Source organism: Xenopus tropicalis, chromosome 2, assembly GCF_000004195.4.
Source record: "Xenopus tropicalis strain Nigerian chromosome 2, UCB_Xtro_10.0, whole genome shotgun sequence".
NCBI lineage: Eukaryota > Metazoa > Chordata > Amphibia > Anura > Pipidae > Xenopus > Xenopus tropicalis.
The window spans coordinates 34426557-34445951 of NC_030678.2; the positions used below are offsets into that span (position 1 = coordinate 34426557).

At 38.8% G+C, this 19395-nt stretch overlaps 1 protein-coding gene across 1 annotated transcript in view; it reads right to left on the bottom strand.

The window, feature by feature from the left end:
* The window catches only part of supt6h (SPT6 homolog, histone chaperone), a 31518-nt gene extending 13894 nt beyond the window's left edge, over window positions 1-17624 (bottom strand). Inside the window, exons 1-17 of the mRNA XM_012957453.3 lie at window positions 17213-17624; window positions 14107-14222; window positions 13111-13275; window positions 12623-12693; window positions 12011-12206; window positions 11833-11917; window positions 10872-11142; window positions 8082-8183; window positions 7465-7581; window positions 6650-6739; window positions 5268-5410; window positions 3902-4047; window positions 3340-3441; window positions 3083-3212; window positions 1943-2093; window positions 1655-1809; window positions 416-608 (exon numbers count right to left, since the gene is read on the bottom strand). Of these exons, the coding sequence (XP_012812907.1) occupies window positions 416-608; window positions 1655-1809; window positions 1943-2093; window positions 3083-3212; window positions 3340-3441; window positions 3902-4047; window positions 5268-5410; window positions 6650-6739; window positions 7465-7581; window positions 8082-8183; window positions 10872-11142; window positions 11833-11917; window positions 12011-12206; window positions 12623-12693; window positions 13111-13275; window positions 14107-14197 (2208 nt within the window). The 5' untranslated portion in view covers window positions 14198-14222; window positions 17213-17624. The remainder of the gene's footprint in view (window positions 1-415; window positions 609-1654; window positions 1810-1942; window positions 2094-3082; window positions 3213-3339; window positions 3442-3901; window positions 4048-5267; window positions 5411-6649; window positions 6740-7464; window positions 7582-8081; window positions 8184-10871; window positions 11143-11832; window positions 11918-12010; window positions 12207-12622; window positions 12694-13110; window positions 13276-14106; window positions 14223-17212) is intronic.
* Between the last annotated feature and the right edge of the window lie 1771 nt (window positions 17625-19395).

The following is a 19395-nucleotide window of genomic DNA, read 5'->3' on the forward strand; positions in this document are numbered from 1 at the left end:
CCCTACTATTGATTCAATCTATATACACACAAGTACAAGTATATACTAGGGATGCACCAAATCCACGATCCAAATCCAAGATTTGGCGTATTATAATTTGCATATGCTTCGGTATTCAGCCGAATCTTTCACAAAGGATTCAGAGTTCTGAAAGATCCAAAAATAGTGGATTTGGTGCATCCCTATAGATGAGGGAGAGAGAAAGACACTATAGAGAATGATTTCAGGACCAGCAATCCGTATTATAATGTCCTTATGGCAACTGAAATGTGGGCACATTATATAGGTTGTGTTCATTCTTTGATGTACATTACCTTTTACAGTTCATCCAATTTTTATTTTTCGTTTTAGTGGCCACGAGATGATACGAGATAGATAGACAGATACATAGTTTACTACTCAAAAAGTTTCATACCTTGATAACAAAGTCCTTGGCTTCCAGAACAAGTTTGTTTTTCAACTCCTTTGCCATTTGTGGATATAGAAATTGCTTTAGTGCCCGCTCAATGGCCAACGTACGCTGTCTGTTCCACTCCTGCACTTGATGACTGAACTCATCTCTGTAATAGAACTGCTTGATCTCCTCAAAATAAGTCTGGTCTCCATAACTATAAAAAGGAACAACCACCAAATCAACTGAAGATGGCAAAATAGATGGAAACTGCTAAAGGCGTTTCAGAAACACTATGCTGTAAATCAAACATAACAGTATATTAGATTTGTAATATGCCGAGTCTGTTTGCCTATTCCATTGCAAGAGAGAAATTAACCAGTGACCTTTCAATTTATACAGGGGTCTACTGAACAGTTTGATGCCCAATATGCACAGATTTACCAAACTATGTGGCTTGCAGACACACCCAAATCGATAGACAACATTTCCATGGGCAATAACAAGAAACAAAGAACAATGTGGAATACAATAAAATTGCAAAATAAAACCACTAAAATCAATGTTTTTTTTCCGCCTACTGTAATCTGCAGTCAGAATCACAGTTTGAATATTTTGGATTGGCCAAATTAAGTTTTACATACAAAATCAAGGGAATACCACCTATGCAGAACTGAAAATGCAGTAAAATGGCTAGCAATCCAGAAGCCAGCCACTCCTCTGCTCCCAAACCTGGATGTGCTGCGCGTAGAAGTGCTGAACGTAGAATCTACACTCTGTGGCACTTAAAGGGTTAAACATACTAGCACAGTTTCTTTGCTATTACAAATTTATAAATCAGATGAATAGACTTTTAATAACAGATATCACTCCTCTCCAAGTTATCATAAAAAACAGCAAGCTTAACTAAGCTATAACAAGACAGAACTTTAGACCAACCCCCTCACCCCCACAAACACACAGCTAATGATTCAAAGGTCAGACCAAGCCATTACAGGTAACGTTATACTTTCCTATAATAAAAAAAAATATAGTTTATTGTGCAGATTTTTTTAAAAAAGGATGCAATGACAAGTTAAACACACTAGGGTGAAAGCTCCATTTGAAAATCACTTGGAGGCAAGAAAAAAATGAAAGCAAATTGTTTTAGCATACTCTAAATACCCTTAATTGCATTTTTTTTTACCCAGCAGTGCCCATCATCAACAGAGCAGAATGAATAGCAGCCTTCTACAATACACTTCTAGAATAATAGATGCTTACCCCTCTACATCCTTCATGTCAATGCATATTTCAATGGTAAGCAGTTGTTCTTCCTCAGCTATACACATCTTAAGAAACAGGTCGTCTCGCAGCTCCTTAACAGGTTTGTTCTTCAGATACTTGAAGGCGTAGGCAAAATGGGCTTCGTCAATTTCCTGTAAGAGAGAAAACAGAACATCAGATAACTGAAAGATGTCTTAAACATGGCTAAGAGATTATCCATAGGCTTATTAGACAATTTGGTTTAAATGGAAAGCTACAAATTAGCAAGATGGCACCAACACTTACTTTCTTCCCCTTCTTGGTTGGAATAATATTAACTTTGGCCCGTTCTTGAAAGGTTTGTCTCAGAACCTGCCTGACTAGAGGCTCTCTGGCAATCTGCAGGGCAACCATGTAGCGAGCACCTTCCAGGACAGCCTCAGGTGTTGTAAACTGGCTGCAACCAATGCAAAAAGAAAAAAAAAAAAATTAATTAAAATAGGGGGGGGGGGGGGAATAAAAACTTCCTTCAAAACTTTGAGGAATCAGTCATGTTCCCTAGGATTACGCTGCCCATAAACATATACACACACATATCACTACATGGTATAAAGCGCTGGTATTATGGCAAAAAAAAAAAAAAATGCCACGGCACAATGTCAGTCCAGACAAACATTGTGTGCATATGGGCAGCTTTAACATTGCACAATTGCACTGCCAGATAGGGACTCCTACAGAAACCTGCACACATCAGATTTAAACAATAGATATGATTCAGTTAATGAGTGTAGCCTTTTCACCTTTTCTGATTTCCTCAGCCTAAAAATGATTGATTTAGACGTGGCCCCATAATGAAGCCTATACAGACAGCTAGAATTCTATGACAGGAAGACGCTATAATGAAATATATTCAGGCAAACAGAAACAAATGCTATATCTAAACATCATGAGTAACAATTTCTTAGTAAGCAATTCAAAAAAACTATATTTATATTGCAAATTATTATACAGTATACAAAAAGTATTAATGCACTTTTATATTGTGAGAAAACCATGACGCACACCTGACCCTAACTCACCCCAAGAAAACCTGCACCTGCTTAAGCTTGCGGGACCCTTACTTGAACAGATACTGACACCACAGATGTGGAGGGGCCACTGATATCACCAACAGGGAGGGCTTGCGAGAAGGTAACATAGAGGAGCTCATGGTAGCAGGTCTGACAATACAAAAAGCTGGAGCCACCACCCATCCAATCATGAACCAGCAACCCCACTTTGTAACCAAAACCCATTTGGCCTGCAAATTAACCTGCAGGCATCTGATATACCCAACATGTTTCAACATATAATTTATGGTCGGAGCATGCTAGGAGATGTAGCCCAGCAATATCTGGGGAAACCCAAGCAAGTATACTGCTAGCTTGTAGGGTTACTATTAATTACCTGCAAGTGTAATCCTTGGCAAGTTCTAGTGGTTCAGCAGGGAACTGTTCAGTCTCGTGGCGCTGGTAACTGTCTCTCAGATTCTCACCAAATTGTTCGGGTGTTAAACCAAATTTTTTGGCCAGACCATCTGTAAGGTTTCACGTTAAATTAGCACAATTACATCTTAATCTTAGCATAATTCACATACAGGAAACAAATACAAGCAAGAATTTCTATTAAACAAATGCTTTTTAGTTAGCAAGAAGCAAACTCACCAAGACCAGCAATTTGGCAGATTGAGTACATATCTCTACGAGAAGCTTGTTTTAATTCTGGACCCTTGGATGACTCCTCTTCTTGTTCTCCTGCATCAGCCCCTGCATAAAAATATTGTTGCCAGTGTTTTGAATGTACTCTTATCTTACAATGGGTATAGCACTTCTCCACAGTTCCTGTTCCCAGTCCCAAACACAATGCTTATGGCATGCAGAGAATGCTTCACCAAATGTCTCCAATTACTTAAATAGGAAAAACCTGACAGCAGTACTGGTAATCTTAGGCCACAAAAATGCTCTATATTGATCTATAAAAGTACCAATACTGGCTCCTGTGTGTTTTCAATGCAAGTCAAGGGGAGGCAACAAGGCAAATTCTAAGTGCTCCTCTGGCTGCAGAAAAACATGAACATATAATATGCCCAAATGCCATCTTCCTAAGAGAAAAATGATTCACTATAGACTTTATTATCTTTAATGATCGCCTTCTCAAAATGCAACTGAGATTTTAATAATTTAGTAAAGAATGACTGACATTAACACATATATTTGATTTACATACCCTCCTCTCCTTCTTCCGGGATCCGTTTCATCTTCTTCTGGCTGGATTTGGCCGCATTCTGCATTTTAGGGATATCTCTGCCATAGTATAGCAAAAAGTGGTTGTACACATCCTTTAGTTCATCCATGGATTTCACATCCTTCAGCCTGTTAGAAAATAAGAAAAGATAATGCGACTAGCTGCTGCAACTAGCACCATATCCAGTAAGGAATATAGGTTACCTTGATTTATGCATTTTCTTTTTCTCTGCTTCTCCCTTTACTACAGCCTTTCTATTCTCAGCCTACCATTTTTACCATGTTCAGCTTTATGTTTTCCCTTGGTTCTTTTTTGCCTGCCACTTTCTATAATTTCTTGTTATCCCACTTTATATTCATTTTGCTTAACTGTATTTTCTCCACCATTTCTGCTTCCTTCTGTAAATACCAAAGGGTTTTTGCAATTGATGTGGTAAATGCTGGCAATGAATAAAAGCAGCAGCAGGACTATGCCTGGTCATCTAATGAATGGACTTTAAAGTGGACCCTGTCACCCAGACATAAAAAACTGTATAATAAAAGCCCTTTTCAAATTAAAAAAGAAACCCAAAATCATTTTTTTAATAACACATCCAAACCCATTATAAAAGCATTTAAAAATCCCAGCTGTCAATCACATATTGCCTGTCCTGCTTCTAAGCCTTAGGCATAGAGGTGGGGCACAGAGTTACATTCACTTTCAATTCAGAACTTTCTAGATGTTGCTGCCCTCTTCACATTCCCCCTCCCTCCTCACCATGTAATTGTGTAACCAGTACATGGATATGGGGTATTAGGTCCCCCCATACTGGCACAGAAACAAGATTTTGGCAGAATGCAATGCCTGCTTTGATAATAGTGTCCACAAAATGGTGCCAGCCTGCTTGCTGCAATTGTGAATTCCAAGGCTGAAGAATATAAGATTAAAATAATTTATATAGTGTAAGTAAAGTTTATTTTGCTTGACAAACACAATAGAAAACAATTTGGAATTATTTCTTAAGGTGACAGGTCCCCTTTAAACTGGAGAGATGTTTGGCACTGATGGAGGAGCTTACAAGCATTTAAATATCTATATAGGGAGTGTAAGAAAATAAATGTGTGGATGCCAGGAAAAAGAAGGAGTCCCCTTATCCTTGCAGGATCTGTGTAGATTATAATTATGCTCCAGAGGGGAAATAAAGGTGTGTTTACAGTAGTTTGTTTTTTTTAAAGTACTTCTAATGTATTGGGTTATAAAGGACAAAATTCAATTTGTTCACTTCCACAAAAAAATAAAATAAAAATACAGTGGCAGTGAAATACAATTAGTACAATGTTTACTGAAATTTAATTAAAAAAATATTCACCTTTCCATGTCCACTGTATCTAGGGCTCTTATTCCATCAGCTAATGGCTTGTCGGGGTCTGAAGATATCTGTTCATATTGGTAGGCTTGCATCTTCTCAAAAAGTCTAATCAGATTTTGCTTTCGCAGTTTCAGCTGGGTCCACTGAGAAAGAGAATTTGTGTAAAACTGATCAATAAGGCAGAACATAGTAACAGAGGTTCCATTGCGACTAAGAGGTCAACTATTCTTCACTGGGGTGGGAAGCAGTGCCCCCCTTTCGACTACAGAGAAATACATTTAATGGTCAGTAACAAAAATCCTCTTTGTGTCTGTCGTCTCGGGAAAGAGTCTGAGCTTTCAAAAAGATGTCAGCACTACACATTAAAACTGCTTTCAGATAAGCTATTGTTTCTCCTACTTGTGTAACTAGAAGAGTCATAAGCTGGACTTGGATTTTACCATTGGGTGCTATTCTCATATGGAGCATTTTTAACAATAAAGGTGTCGGGGAGCAGCTAACTTGGTACTTTCCCATTGTTCTGCTGATCAGCTGCTAGGAGGGGAGGGGATATCACTCCAACTAGCAGTGCAGCAGTAAAGTGTGCCAAAGGTTTATCAGACACAGAGTCACAGAGGCCAGTAGGGTGCTTCCACTATCCCCGTGATTGTAGATTTGATCTTCTTGGGGATTGGGGTAGCAAGAGGAGGGGGGGGGGGTGATTGTCATCACCCAAGACCAGCCAGTGGCCAGGTTGCAGCCACCACCGGAGGGACAGCGAGTCCATGCTTTCAGTATGCTGGCTTGAAGAAGGGCGGAAATTCATTTGCACAAATGGTACCACTTTGAAACTTGTTCCCTGATCCAGATCTATTTGTCCTGAGGAAGGAACACTAACTTTGCCATGGTATTGAATTTGAGGCCTAAGAATGTCATCTGATGACTGGGGTGTAGGTTGGATTTTGACCACTTGATGGTTCAACTGAATTTCTAAATAAGGGAAATTGTACAGTGAAGATCCTTCCTGGCCTGGTTTTCCATCATGGCCTTCAGGAGAAGATCGTCTAGGTATGGGGTCACCGACAACCCTTGGAGTCTCAGGGTCGGCACCATAACTGCCATGAGCTTCGTGAACACTCTGGGGGGCTGATAGGTTGAACGGCAGGGCCATAAACTGGAAGTGTTGGTTGGCGAAGGCAAAGCGAAGAAATCAGTGGTGTGGAGGCCAAAGTGGAACATGTAAGTATGCATCTTTGATGTCCAGAGACACCGGGAGTTGTCCCTATTCCACTCCCTGAATAGACTGAAGGACTTTAACCCCATATGTTCCCCCCCAGTGTCCCCTGACACAACATACAAACATAATATACAGCAAATACTGAATATGAAGTTAAAATATTTACCTTTTCATCCCACTGCCAGACTCTCCACAAGTCATTGATATTTAACTCTGGTTCTACATATTCCTTTCGGTAGAAAGCAATAAAGGGAACCTTGAACGGAAACCAATTGTTAGTAACCAAAGCAAGATAATAGAAAAACATCTACAAATAAACTTCTGAGTGGTTACAGTCAGAAAAGGTTACATTCTCCATATTTTGTTAGCTCGCCTGTACTGTAGATATTAAAGAGAGATTTTGTGGATGCTTGGACATGCAATAAGTATAGGATGTTTGGAGGCAAAGAAAAATCAAATCGGTATCCCTAATGCATCATTTAAAAATAACTTCAGGAGGAACTATCTACTAAGAGTGGAGTCTGAACAGTCCTTTGTTTGTCCTGCATCTATTTCTTCAAGCTTGGGCATCTGCACTGACAGCAAGGACCATAACTGGTCATTTTTACTCCCTGTTCAAAAATGTTTGAGCAGGAGCACAGAGGGACTGAAGTAGTTTTAGAAGAGGAAGGCATGTCAGATGTATATAACTATTTCCAAGCCAATGGAAGTTGAGGGGTTAGGGTATATTAATTTAAATCAGTTTGAGTGAAAATCAAGGCCATCCTTTCTCTAATTCCACTACTATAAGCACTTACATTTGGTGAATCACTTTATTAAAGTCTGGGTCTCACTACACATCATCAAATCCAGTTATAACTCTATAATACTTGTATAATTCTATAGTACTTTCATTCCTTGAGCACATTTAGTCAGAAACCCGTTCGCCACAAAATAAATATACCTTTTATCATTAGGGTGCATTTACTGGTGACAAAATACCTCAAAATGCTGATTTCTCATGAAGTTTAGTGCTTCCCTGATCTTCTGTATCGTACTTGGCCCTTTCCTGTTGAAGTTGCTGCCAACTTGCCCACGCTCTAGGTAGTCGTTTGTTTCCTGTGACAAACAAAAATAAAGGAAGAAGAAAATTTCACAGAAATGGAACAATGTGATTTTTTTTTGTGTATGAATGTTTTTTTTTTTAATCAAGATCCCAAAATAAGACATTTCCTTCTCCTAGGCAATGATCCCCAACCAGTAGCTCGTGAGCAACATGTTGATTGCCAACCCTTTGGATGTTGCTTCCAGTGGCCTTAAAGCAGGTGCTTCTTTTTGAACATAGGAGCTTTCAAATAGCCAATTATAGCTCTCAAGATAACACATTTTTAAACCCTATAATGTATGATATGCCAGAATGTACTTTTGCCACAATGTAGCTCTAAAATGTTGCCATTGTTCTGAACTAGAATTATTTACTGAGAATGAGTCACAGGACCTGCAAAATAATACTCCCTGGTAAGATGACCATGCCCAATTTTAGGTAAAAAAAGACTAATTGTGCCTATGCTATGGAAATATTTGTACGAGTATATATTGCTCCCCCCAACATTAGTCACCTGTAAAGATATTGTTGGTGTTGCAAAAGCATTCCTGTAAATCCACTCTGCTTCCTCTTCCAGTTCATCATCTTCAGCAGACTTAACCGATATCGTCCGAAGCTGATCGAAGGAAAAGCTTTTGTTATTTCAATACAGTGAAAATCGGTGATACAGAAGCAATGTATTAAAACTCCTATTGCACAGTTTTTTGTTTTCCTTTAATACAGTGGGGGTAGCCTTAAAATATTTTTCTAATACTGTACAATTATATACCGATTCTGATTCTATTATATAATGGCTATTAGCTGTGGTAGCATAAAATTTGTCATTATCATGCAAACACATTTTCTGACAGTAATTGCCCATCTGGCACACCCACAGCACTACACTAGAGACCTGCAGACCTAGAGGCTTTCTGCCACCATAACCTGTGGGGCACTGCTACTTGAGACAAGTTTCTCAACTTGCCCCATGGTCAGAGGGCCCCAAAAAGGAAGTGATATTGTGATGAAGTGTGATGTAGAGTGATGTAGACAATGATATTCTTAGACAATTTGCAATGTTTTTTATTTTAAAGAGGGGTTTCAATGATTAAACTTCTTCAACGGCTACCTTGTTGCCAGGTAACCTTTCTTAGAAATAAACTAAGAAAGGTTACACTTTTATTGGCACACCACTAGGCTTGTAATTAAAATATCTTTATTTAAGTTTTATATTTAAAATCACAATTTTATAAAACGATAGGAAAAGAAAAGAAACGAAAAGATAAAAATTCTTACGCAGTCTCTGTACCAGAGTGTCAATTCGTTCAGCACTGAACGAGTAGGAGATTTGGATAGCTGCTATAATAGACGTATTTGTATATAAATAGACGTATGTTATAGATGGATTTCGGCAGAAGAACAGTACGGTAGATACAAGATAAGTAACGAGCTAGTTATATAATTACAGATTCCTGGAGAACTTAATTGCTACAACAGCAGCACTTAAACTGATAATAGGCAAATTCGACAGAAGAGCAGTAGGATAAGTACAAGGTAAATAACAAGCTGGTGTGCAGGTCGATATTCTTAAATAATACCTTCCCCAGGTCAAAACCCGCAATCGTATATCAGGATCCAATCAAATACAACAATATTACGGCGCGTATTATGAGATAAGCAGTGCAAACAAGCCTGGGCTTCATTCATTCCATTTGCCCAGCAGCCGTTACCAAATTGTTAATGGATCGCCGTTCTTAGCTCAGATGTACGCGTACTTACAACTACCTACTTGAATTGCCTCAGCATAGCTAAAAACATACATAAGGCTATTCCATAGACTATTACAGCGCTGCAGTAGTTCTATACGTGGTAGGCATAAAAATAACTATTGGACTTCTGTGGTTTGTTCATTAGGTTCACTCCGAAATCAAAAGTTCGTCAGACCAGTCTGCCCTACTATCATTACAACATTCCTTACTAAAATCACAAGTCTTGGTTTGTATCTACATGTGCCTACTACCAATCAGTGGAATTACCTCGGCACGGCCAAAAACCATACTTTAACAAATATCCTCCAGTATTCAGCTATCATCAACAACTATCACCCGGTAACTAAATCATTACCTCGCCGTGCCTACTACCATTTGCAGGTTACCTCGGCACGGCTACATACACAGGGTACAAGAGAGTGCGAACGCCAACGCGCGTTTCGCTTAGAGCTTTTTCAAGGCCTGCCGAAATCCGTCTATTACTAGTGAAAGCGCCGCTGAATTGTAGTACCACAATTAACTTAAATTCTAGAAATAGCTGTCTTTGCCTCGCAATAAGAAAACCACGTGTGCATTCTCATAGTATAAAAGCACTTTATTCAGTCATAAACTATGTGATATAGATTTAGCAACGATTGCTATGAGTTTTGTTTCTTTTACTTTTAGAATCCCCTCGAGACTGTCAGTTAGTTGATACACTGCAAGCGATCATGCAGGCCGTCGTTTAAAGTTTGCCTCTGAGCAGTTTGTTACAATTGTATTCGACCGATCCATTTGTGCCGATTTTAAAGAGCCTCCTGGGATTTTTGTTCTCTAGTGGTTTTCTGATACATTAGCAAATCTTAGGTTTTTGGCAACATATATTGCCACATTCTTTAGCCTCCTTACCTAATGTAGCCAATATAGCAGCTATCCAAATCTCCTACTCGTTCAGTGCTGAACGAATTGACACTCTGGTACAGAGACTGCGTAAGAATTTTTATCTTTTCGTTTCTTTTCTTTTCCTATCGTTTTATAAAATTGTGATTTTAAATATAAAACTTAAATAAAGATATTTTAATTACAAGCCTAGTGGTGTGCCAATAAAAGTGTAACCTTTCTTAGCTTATTTCTAGTAATTTATCTATACACATTGTGCACCCACTCCTTTCTTGTGCGAGGTTTTTTGTTATTGTAATACAGGTCTCCTTTCTTAACAAGCAATGGTTTGAATGATACATTTGAAGATAAATAGTAGAGGGCCTGAACAGAAGTACATGTAATAAAAGGTAACTCCAACAATAACATTGTAGACTCATAGACCAAAAGTTGTTCAGCTGCCAGGGGGACTGTTCCACACAACAAGATAGCAGTTTTTAGGCTAATTTGAAAACTATTAAAATTTAAAATGAAGGCATTGAAAAGTGGCTAAGAACAGGCCATCCTATCACATACTAAGTCAAATACCACTCAAGGTGAAGTACAACATAAAAATTCCCTATTACACAACAGCAACAGCTTTTCAAGCAACACTCAGTATTAATATGTGAAAAAACACCTCAGGATATTTTTAGTACCTGGAACCTTTCTGGCATATCTGTGGTTCGGATCTCATTGTCCTGGTCCGTTAGGTGGCTGCTCTCCAGTTCACTGGGTTCATAAATTTCAAAAATGCTGCGTCTGCTCACACGCTTTTTGGCAGTTTTCTTGGGTCGAACTCTTGTTGCTGCATCTCCCTCATCATCCTCATAGTCATACTCTTCCATCTCTTCATCATCCTCATCATATTTCTCAAATTCATTATAATCAAAATCCACACCAAAGATTTCCTGAGCTTCCTGCAAAGCACTGTAAACAGACAGACCAACATGATTTTACCTGAAAAGAAATTTACATAAGAAGGCACAGACAGCGTAAACAAATACAGCATTGTCTGATTTTGTTTTGACCTCTCACTTGGCAAACCCTGTCAAAAACGAAGATGCAAACAATTGGCCCTGGCCAACAACTAGACCACAGAGTGGCCTAGGACAATCTGTAAGCCACAGGGTACATTCATAGTTCAATGCAATCCTAAGCCAATAGGATTTTCCAGCCTATCATTACACATTAAAAAGTGTTCTAATCAGATCTCAACTAGGGAGAGCATCATAGATGGTCCATAATTGAGGTCAACATCTGTAAGGCATCTCTAAAAAAAGTTAGCAACAAACCTCAATTTTTTTTGGGTAGATTAATAAAGATTCTACTTTTATTGACATCAGATCCTGTTGCACCATACTGATTTACTACTTTTAAAATATAACATTTGTAAAAGGCATATGTACTGTGATGCATTAACTGACCGAATAAAAGTGAATACGATATAAAGCTGGAGAGGCAAAGAACAAGAACAAGGAAAGAAAAAAAACTGAATAACAGTTATAAAAGGCTCAAAAATACTTGGTGCTACTCAGCAGAGTACACACAGGCTCTATGACATTTGCTTAAAATTAGAACTTTTATTCTATTTCATGCAAATACTTTTAAATTACTTACGCATCAGTATATCCTGGCAACTTCTTCCTCCATTTAGGCTTTTTCAGTGGCTGCCCGTCATCATCAACGATAAAATCATCAATATCTAAATAACAAAATGAAGTTAATAAGTAAAATGGCTTACTATATCCTCTAAAGCAGCAAGAGAGTCCATCCTTCAACACTTGCTTGCACACACCTGACTCCTCATCGTCATCCTCATCTTCATCCTCTGGGCCTGCACCGGGCTGATCCAAAACATCACGTCTTTCCTCATCTTCTCCATCCTGGAAGATTTCCTCAGCTATTGCTTCTTTCTCATGCTCTTCTTTTCCAAAGTCCTCTTCTTCTTCATCTTCATCATCAGACATCTTTCGAACTCTTCTGAACTTTTGCTGTTAAGGAAATTATCATTTCTTATTATAGTTAGCATCTCTCTAAACTACTGTCTACAATAGTTAAGAATAATCAGTTATGATTAACTAGGAAAAGTCCAGCGTAATGCAGATAGATGAAAACCTCACATCTGCCCAGTTCCCCTCACCACCACTCACATGGGTAACATCTTTTAGATACCTAGGCATTACAGTCACTTAGGGGCGAGCGATAGTTCATTGCCCCCACCGCGTAATGACAAGTGGCAGGGGCAATGAAAACGGAGCACAGACTAGGGGTAGGCAAGAGAGGCTCCTGCATGGCGCCCCCCCTTTATTGCGCCCAAGGCAGCTGCCTCTTCTGCCTACCCCTAGTTCCGGCCCTGCAGTCACAAGATCTGCTGTGGACTACTCCCAAATTAACATAATATACTTACACGTTTGACTTTGACACCCAAGTTCTCTTCAATAAGGTCAAAATCATCATCTTCTAGGCGATCATCAAATGCTGTAATAAAACGGAATTCCGCAAGATTGTTTTAATTCACATACAGAGCAGACTTTTATTAACCTAACAAATTGTTTCTGCCATGTTGGAAAGGCTAAACTCAAGTGATTACTCTGCAAATAAATTTTTATGCACCTTATTTTACATTATCAAGAATCTCGAACATACGAGTTGCTTTGACACTCAGCCCTCTGACAGATATTTGCAGCTTATGGAAGTGTTGAAGTAATTTAAGACCATTTTTGTTTACATGTCCAAAATGGTCAGATGAATCAGGCATACAAATGTACCATAGTTAATAAAGCAAAGACAGTACAAAAGGTCTAGGAAAGCAAATGTAGCAGATGATTGCATAGGTGGATCACAGAAGGAGGAGGAACCCTATGGTATTATGAAATAGGTAATTAAAAAGCTTACTGTGCTTTCTCTTTTTGTGGCCAACTTCCTCATCTGAGCCACCAGATTCACTTCCCCCTTCATCATCTTCTTCCATGTCTTCTTCGTCATCTTCATCATTGATAAAACCTCTCAGGTTCCCCTGCTCATCCTGATCCTCTGGATTTTCCTCTTCCTCCTCTTCATCTAGAATTACATAGGAAGAGTTCATATCTCATGTTTAAGAAACATGTCAAATGCATAAGAGACAAGTCAGGTACTAAAAATCAGTTATTACACTAACTATATAACCATGTTTAACATATATGCTGCCTTAATACAAACTTATAGTAAAAGACTAGTAAGAATATTTACCAAAAATGTGGTTTTTGTTACCGTTTGCATTGACCAGTGTAGAACAGTGGAACAGAAAGTATTTTCATTTTTCAAATTCCTTGGCTCTTCAGGGCAATTGTAGAAGAAGTAGCTGATCATTTTCCCAGCCATAAAATACATTTTCAACATAAGCCCAACTTGATTGCTCATGTTAAATACAAATACAGATTTCCTGTATTTGCTATAGGGTTCGGTACCTATACCACTGCTCTCTACTAATGTGCAAGTGGGCGATAAGTCCAGCAATAGACAGGAGATAGAACAACTTGCTTTTGGCATACTGTATAAATATTGTTAACCCTTATTACTCAAGATCAACTACAAGACTTATTATTACAGAGAAAAACAAAATCAAATACAAGACATTGTCTTACTATTACACAGAAAAGGCAATCAATAAGAAAAAGACTTGTTTGCTTAAACAACTTGACAGGAAGTCACTGGTGTCAGATAAGGATAAACAAACAATGCTATCAATCGCCATTAAATTTTGCATTACATTAAAATAATATTATGAAAGTTGCTTAGAATTACATTATTTTATTACGCAAGACAAAAAAAAGTTTGAGTGTAAATCCCTTTTACAATGTATTCAAGTGAGCCATAATGTGTGTTTGCATGGCTTTGTAAGGTTAAACTCACCATCATCTTCCGTAAATTTCTTAGTATTAGGCACAGTTCCTTCTTCATATTCTCCCTCCGATTCCTCTGCTTCGCTCTCAACAAAATCCATGTTTATCAGTGAGCAAGGCCTATCCCTTCAAAAAATTTTAAAAATGTAATTAAACAAATGTAAACACATGCTATAATTTACTATGTCCGTTTACCCATTGCTGTGTTTGGATTGTGGTTTTGTGCCATGCATTGCACAAGAACAAAAGTATTAACAACATTGAAGGAAAGAAATAACTTGTTATATTCAATTCTTGATGCGTAATTCTATATGTTGGGTGGAAATAAATCAGTTAACGCTTGCTGATGTGCTGGAAAACATAAATCTGCTCTTAGGTACTCAAGTCTTAACACATTAATACTCACTTAATACCTAGGATGCTACTGCACTTCCTAGCTTAAGGTAGGGCTTTGCTTTAGGCACATTGGGTAAGATGCCTGCGAATTATGAAGATGGCGCCCAAAATATTAATACTAATGTTGGGGCAGGTTTCCTGTAAATGGCACATCTTCTTCAGAGCAGATACACAATAACAACAGCGAACAGTTGAGGGGAAAGTTCCAGTTAAATCACAGTTGGGCATCCAGAAGCAAGCGCTTAACAAAAAGCAGTGTGTGTCAGATGCCACTGTGTATCTTTCTCTTCATTGCCATACAGTATTATTAACCAAAATCCCATGCTGCTTTTTTTCTCATTATATATTCAAATTTCTACCATCCTTCTCTAAGATGGTTTAAAAGACAGAAAAAGAGATGGATATGACTGGCAACACTCTGCCATTCAAAACAGCCAAATGCATCACACTGCAATGGGAACCATCTGAAGTTCTAATCTGAAGCACTGGCAAGTGAAGAACAAAACATAATGATGTCATTGCATTGGTCACGGTGGCTGGAGTGCCAGGGCATCTGCTCATCCGTTTAATCAGTCATCACTCTCCAAAGTGTCTGCAGGGACCTCACTTAACAAAATGGTTTGAGGTTTTTGCACAGCTTGGGTTCTGGAGTGCCCTTATGTTAAGTACATTTTTGGATTTCTGAAAGACACTTATCGTCAAACCTAAGAAATAAGGAAGAGGAATTTGTTTGATTTACAGACGCATACCCCCTCCTCAGCCCTGGAAGCAACCGTGGACTTGGGGATGGGACAAAGAACCAACAGGCATAGATGTAAGCAGTGTCACCAGTCTGAGCTGAGGAAATTCACCCTTCAGATATCTTGGCTATGGGCTCTGCATGGCATTTTGTGTGGGATTTAAATTAATCAGACGGGTCTATTGCAGGTATTCTTAACCTATGAGTCAGGACTCCACTGTTTAGGGTAGGTCTCAAAATGCATACCTGATTGTGAAATATTATTTGTGCCACAAATTTAATTCGGTACTCGTGAAAAGGGTTAAGAAATGCTGGTCTAGTGGCATCAAGTTAGAATATCAAATGTAAGCCAAGAAAAGTTGCAGAATTCTGCATCTTTAATAAGTACATAAAGCCCAATCACCATGTTAGCACAGTCAAATGGAAAGCAGATATTGGTTTTTCATTAAATGCAATATAGACTTTACACTGGTTCATAGAAAACAAGATGTTATTGAGCTGTATTGCTCTTATAAATTGTAAAAAATTATACACAGTGTCCTGACACACACAATAAAAGCACAAGTGCCACTGTCCCATACAAGGCAAATCTATGTTATGCCCCCCAAGATAATTTACATGGCCCCAGCTGCATCCTCACCCCTGGATCCTCACCCCTGGCAGCGGGGAGCTGGAGTACGCAGCAGGGGTGCTGGGAGAGAGAGGACAGAGCAGGGGAGCTAGGAGAGGGAGGACGCAGGAGCGGGCAGTACTTTGACCCTGGCCCCCTGTTTATAAAGTTTGAGGACCCCTGATTTAAGGCAATATAGAACAAATGACAGACAAGTGAGTTTTACAACACTACAAGGAATTTACATCAGATGCCAATATAACTTAACTTAGGCCTCCCAATAAGGCCCCTGTGTAATCATAATCCGATGAAGCATCTCATTTTGCACAACACCCAGCTATAGATGTAGGGTAAAAGAGGTCTTTGTAGATAGATATTTGTATCTCTTATGTTTCTGCCATTTCCTTGGTGTTGGATAATTATTTCATAATATTAAGAATGTGAATGATAGCTTGTTTCAATGAAAAAAAAATCTGAATGAACACCAAAAAATCTTTTCAAATCAAAATGTCTTTATTGTACAAGATGGACATTTCTAAGTAGATATAACAATGGTTCAGGCCAGCCTCAGCCCTTTAAAACCTTGCCACTGAAACTGGTAACCTTATAGCCCTATTAATCCAAACCGGAGCTAAAGCTATAGCCTAAGAGGATTCACATATATCAGGGATGCCCATTCTGCAACTCCCCAACTGTTGTGGGGCCAAAGACAAATCTGGGGTGTGCTGGAAGTTGCAGTTTAAAATATGTTGCAGTGGTTAACATTGCTGTCTTGCAAAATTGGGGCCCTAGGTTCTATCCCAGTCAGGGCACTACATTATCTGCAAATAATTTGTAACCTCTTAGGTTTGTGTGGGTTTTCTCTCGGAAACATACAGGTAGGTTGACTGGCTCATGATAAAACTGATCATAGTGAATATGATAAGAAATAGATCTTAAGTTCCACTGTGACTGATGGGAACTGAATAAATGATGTACCATCTCTATAAAGTGCTGATAAATATGCCCCTGCCTTATAATTACTGAAGCAGCTTGGGAGGTGCAGGATGGCTACTATATAGTGAAAATAAGCTACATAATAACTGTATCCTTTCTCAGGTTTATCTTCAGACTTCCCTTTCGTGGCCCTTTAAACCTGGGCCTGATTTTCGCTTTTTGCCGTATTTCCCCCAAGAGGGCCATACTTAGCAAAGTGTTTACGGGCTTTATTGCACAACGAAAACGAGCCCATATAATCGGACTCCAGTACATCCACGCCACTTCTGCCCACGCAAACACCCCAGATGCCTCTCCAGTGGGGCTACGGTGCGGGCCCCCACGGACAAGGTGGCTGAGGCAGCGCTCTAGCACAAGATGCCGGGAAAGCCTTACCTGCTTTGCTGATAACTATCCCTCTCCCGATGTAAGGCTAAAGCGCTGCCGAGCTGTCTCCTTCTAAAACTGCACTCCTTTCTGAAGAACTTGTCCAAAAATGGAGGAACAACTCTAGCGCAGAACCTGGCGGATAGAACGCAGAGCAGGCAGGCGTGAGGTCACTTCCGGCAGCCGCTACCACCGCACTAGGCACACCAACACTCCGCTCTTCAATTGCGCATGCGCCGACTATAAGCGCAGTAAAGTTGTTGGCTAACAGAAATCGAATTCCTTACTGCTTTGTTCCACGGTTCTTTTATCCATACTAGATATCTATTCGTGTTTGGCTTCTTTTGGTTATCCCCCAATGCGTTTCAGGCCTTCAGTATAGTTCTGAGAACAACGACGGCGCACCTGCTGATACAAGACTACATCTCCCAGCATTCCTCGGTAGGACCATGATAATCATTATTACGCAACACCTAGCGTACAGAACAGCCTGTACTTTCTCTCGTTTGTTTTGGCGTTCAGGTTTGAGCCAGTCAGTGCCCTTCTTTCCATGGCCAATCGCATTACTTCATTCACTAAACCATTTGTCAGAAACTTTTCCCAGCAGTAGGGGTTGAATTATGTGGGAGCATTTGTTGGATGGCCTCCCATAATCAGATAAACATCTGTAAGATATCATATTATATATCATGTAACATACGATGGAACCTTAAGTCCCTTGCTTTTGCATGATGTATATACAGTATATTATAGTACATATATTATTGCATAGTCTGTTCATAAAAGATCACAGTCTTGTGTAAATTTGCTACAGGTGTAGGAGAACATTTTTGGCAGTGATATTAGGTTATGGTTCATATTCGGAAAACCTGGTGTCTCATTTACAGTATGTGTTTTTGCATGTATTTAATGCAACTTTATTCTGTCCTTAGTTCAAGTCTGGATGGAACATTGTGCTCAGTGGCTAGAAAAAAAACTGAAATGAAGTGAGAGGGAAGACAAAACACATACATATTGTGCTGCTCTCTATTTCCTTATGATGCATAATTCCTTTTTTGGGGGGAAACTGTTGCCAATACTTACTACATTTGCTGGAGACAATTCCAGTAGTTCTTTTACTGTCAGCAAATCTAGATGTTTAACAAAGCCTTTTTTTTTACAAGTAACAGCAAGTTGAGTGCATTTTTAAGCAATTATTAAAGTGATAATTTATTAGGAAAATGTAAAGCCTTAAATCAGAAGCTAATAAATAATATCAATAATCCATAGAATACAGAAGACTGGATTGAGGAAGAATTAGGAATTTAGGTAACATCTGATATAGTTCAGAGCATACACTGTAGATTTTGTGATATACCACCCATAAATGGATTGGTTTAACTTCATCTAGAATCTTATTAACACATGCGAAAATTCAATTAAATTACACCCAGGGAAGAAAACATAATTTGGTAACTACAGTTAATTGTGGTTCATCCAGTGAAAAGTATGTTGCCAGTAGTAAAAAAAATTCTCTTCTCAATCAGCTGATGATAAGTGTTGAGCAGTATATTTTCTTTAGGACTCAAAAATGTACTGCTTTGAATGATTGATGGGCACAGGTGATAACCTGCAAAAGTGCCGTTGCCAGTAGCAGCCATTCATTTTTGTTTTCATTTTCCAATTTATAGGAGATTGTTCAAAGACATGTGTAACTGCATTGGACCAATTTAGCAATTATACCTGTAAAAATCAGCCCTATATTTGACATTGCTTCTGGGGGTTTCAGGTCAAGCAACAGCTTAACTAGTGGGTCTGATCTCGTAAAAATACAATAGCACATGCATACTGGTAGACAAACAAATAACTCTACACTCAAGTATGGTGACCTTTTGAAAGGACTTACTAAAAGTATGCTGAGACAAGAGGATGGATAATCTAAGACCTCCAGAATCTCTCCCTCAGAATATACACCTAGATATAAAGTAATTGAGCTGTACATATTTGATCAGCATATTGTTTCCCTTTCCAATTTTTCTGTATTGAATTTGAAACCCTTTCCCAAATATTTAAAAAACAAATTAGTAGAGCAAAACTGGACAAGATTGTTATCCCTGATATTGATACAATGATATTATAATTTCACATATAAATTAGTTTGATTTTAAATGTATTTATCATTTCTAAAGGTGGCCATACACAGACCGATTCTA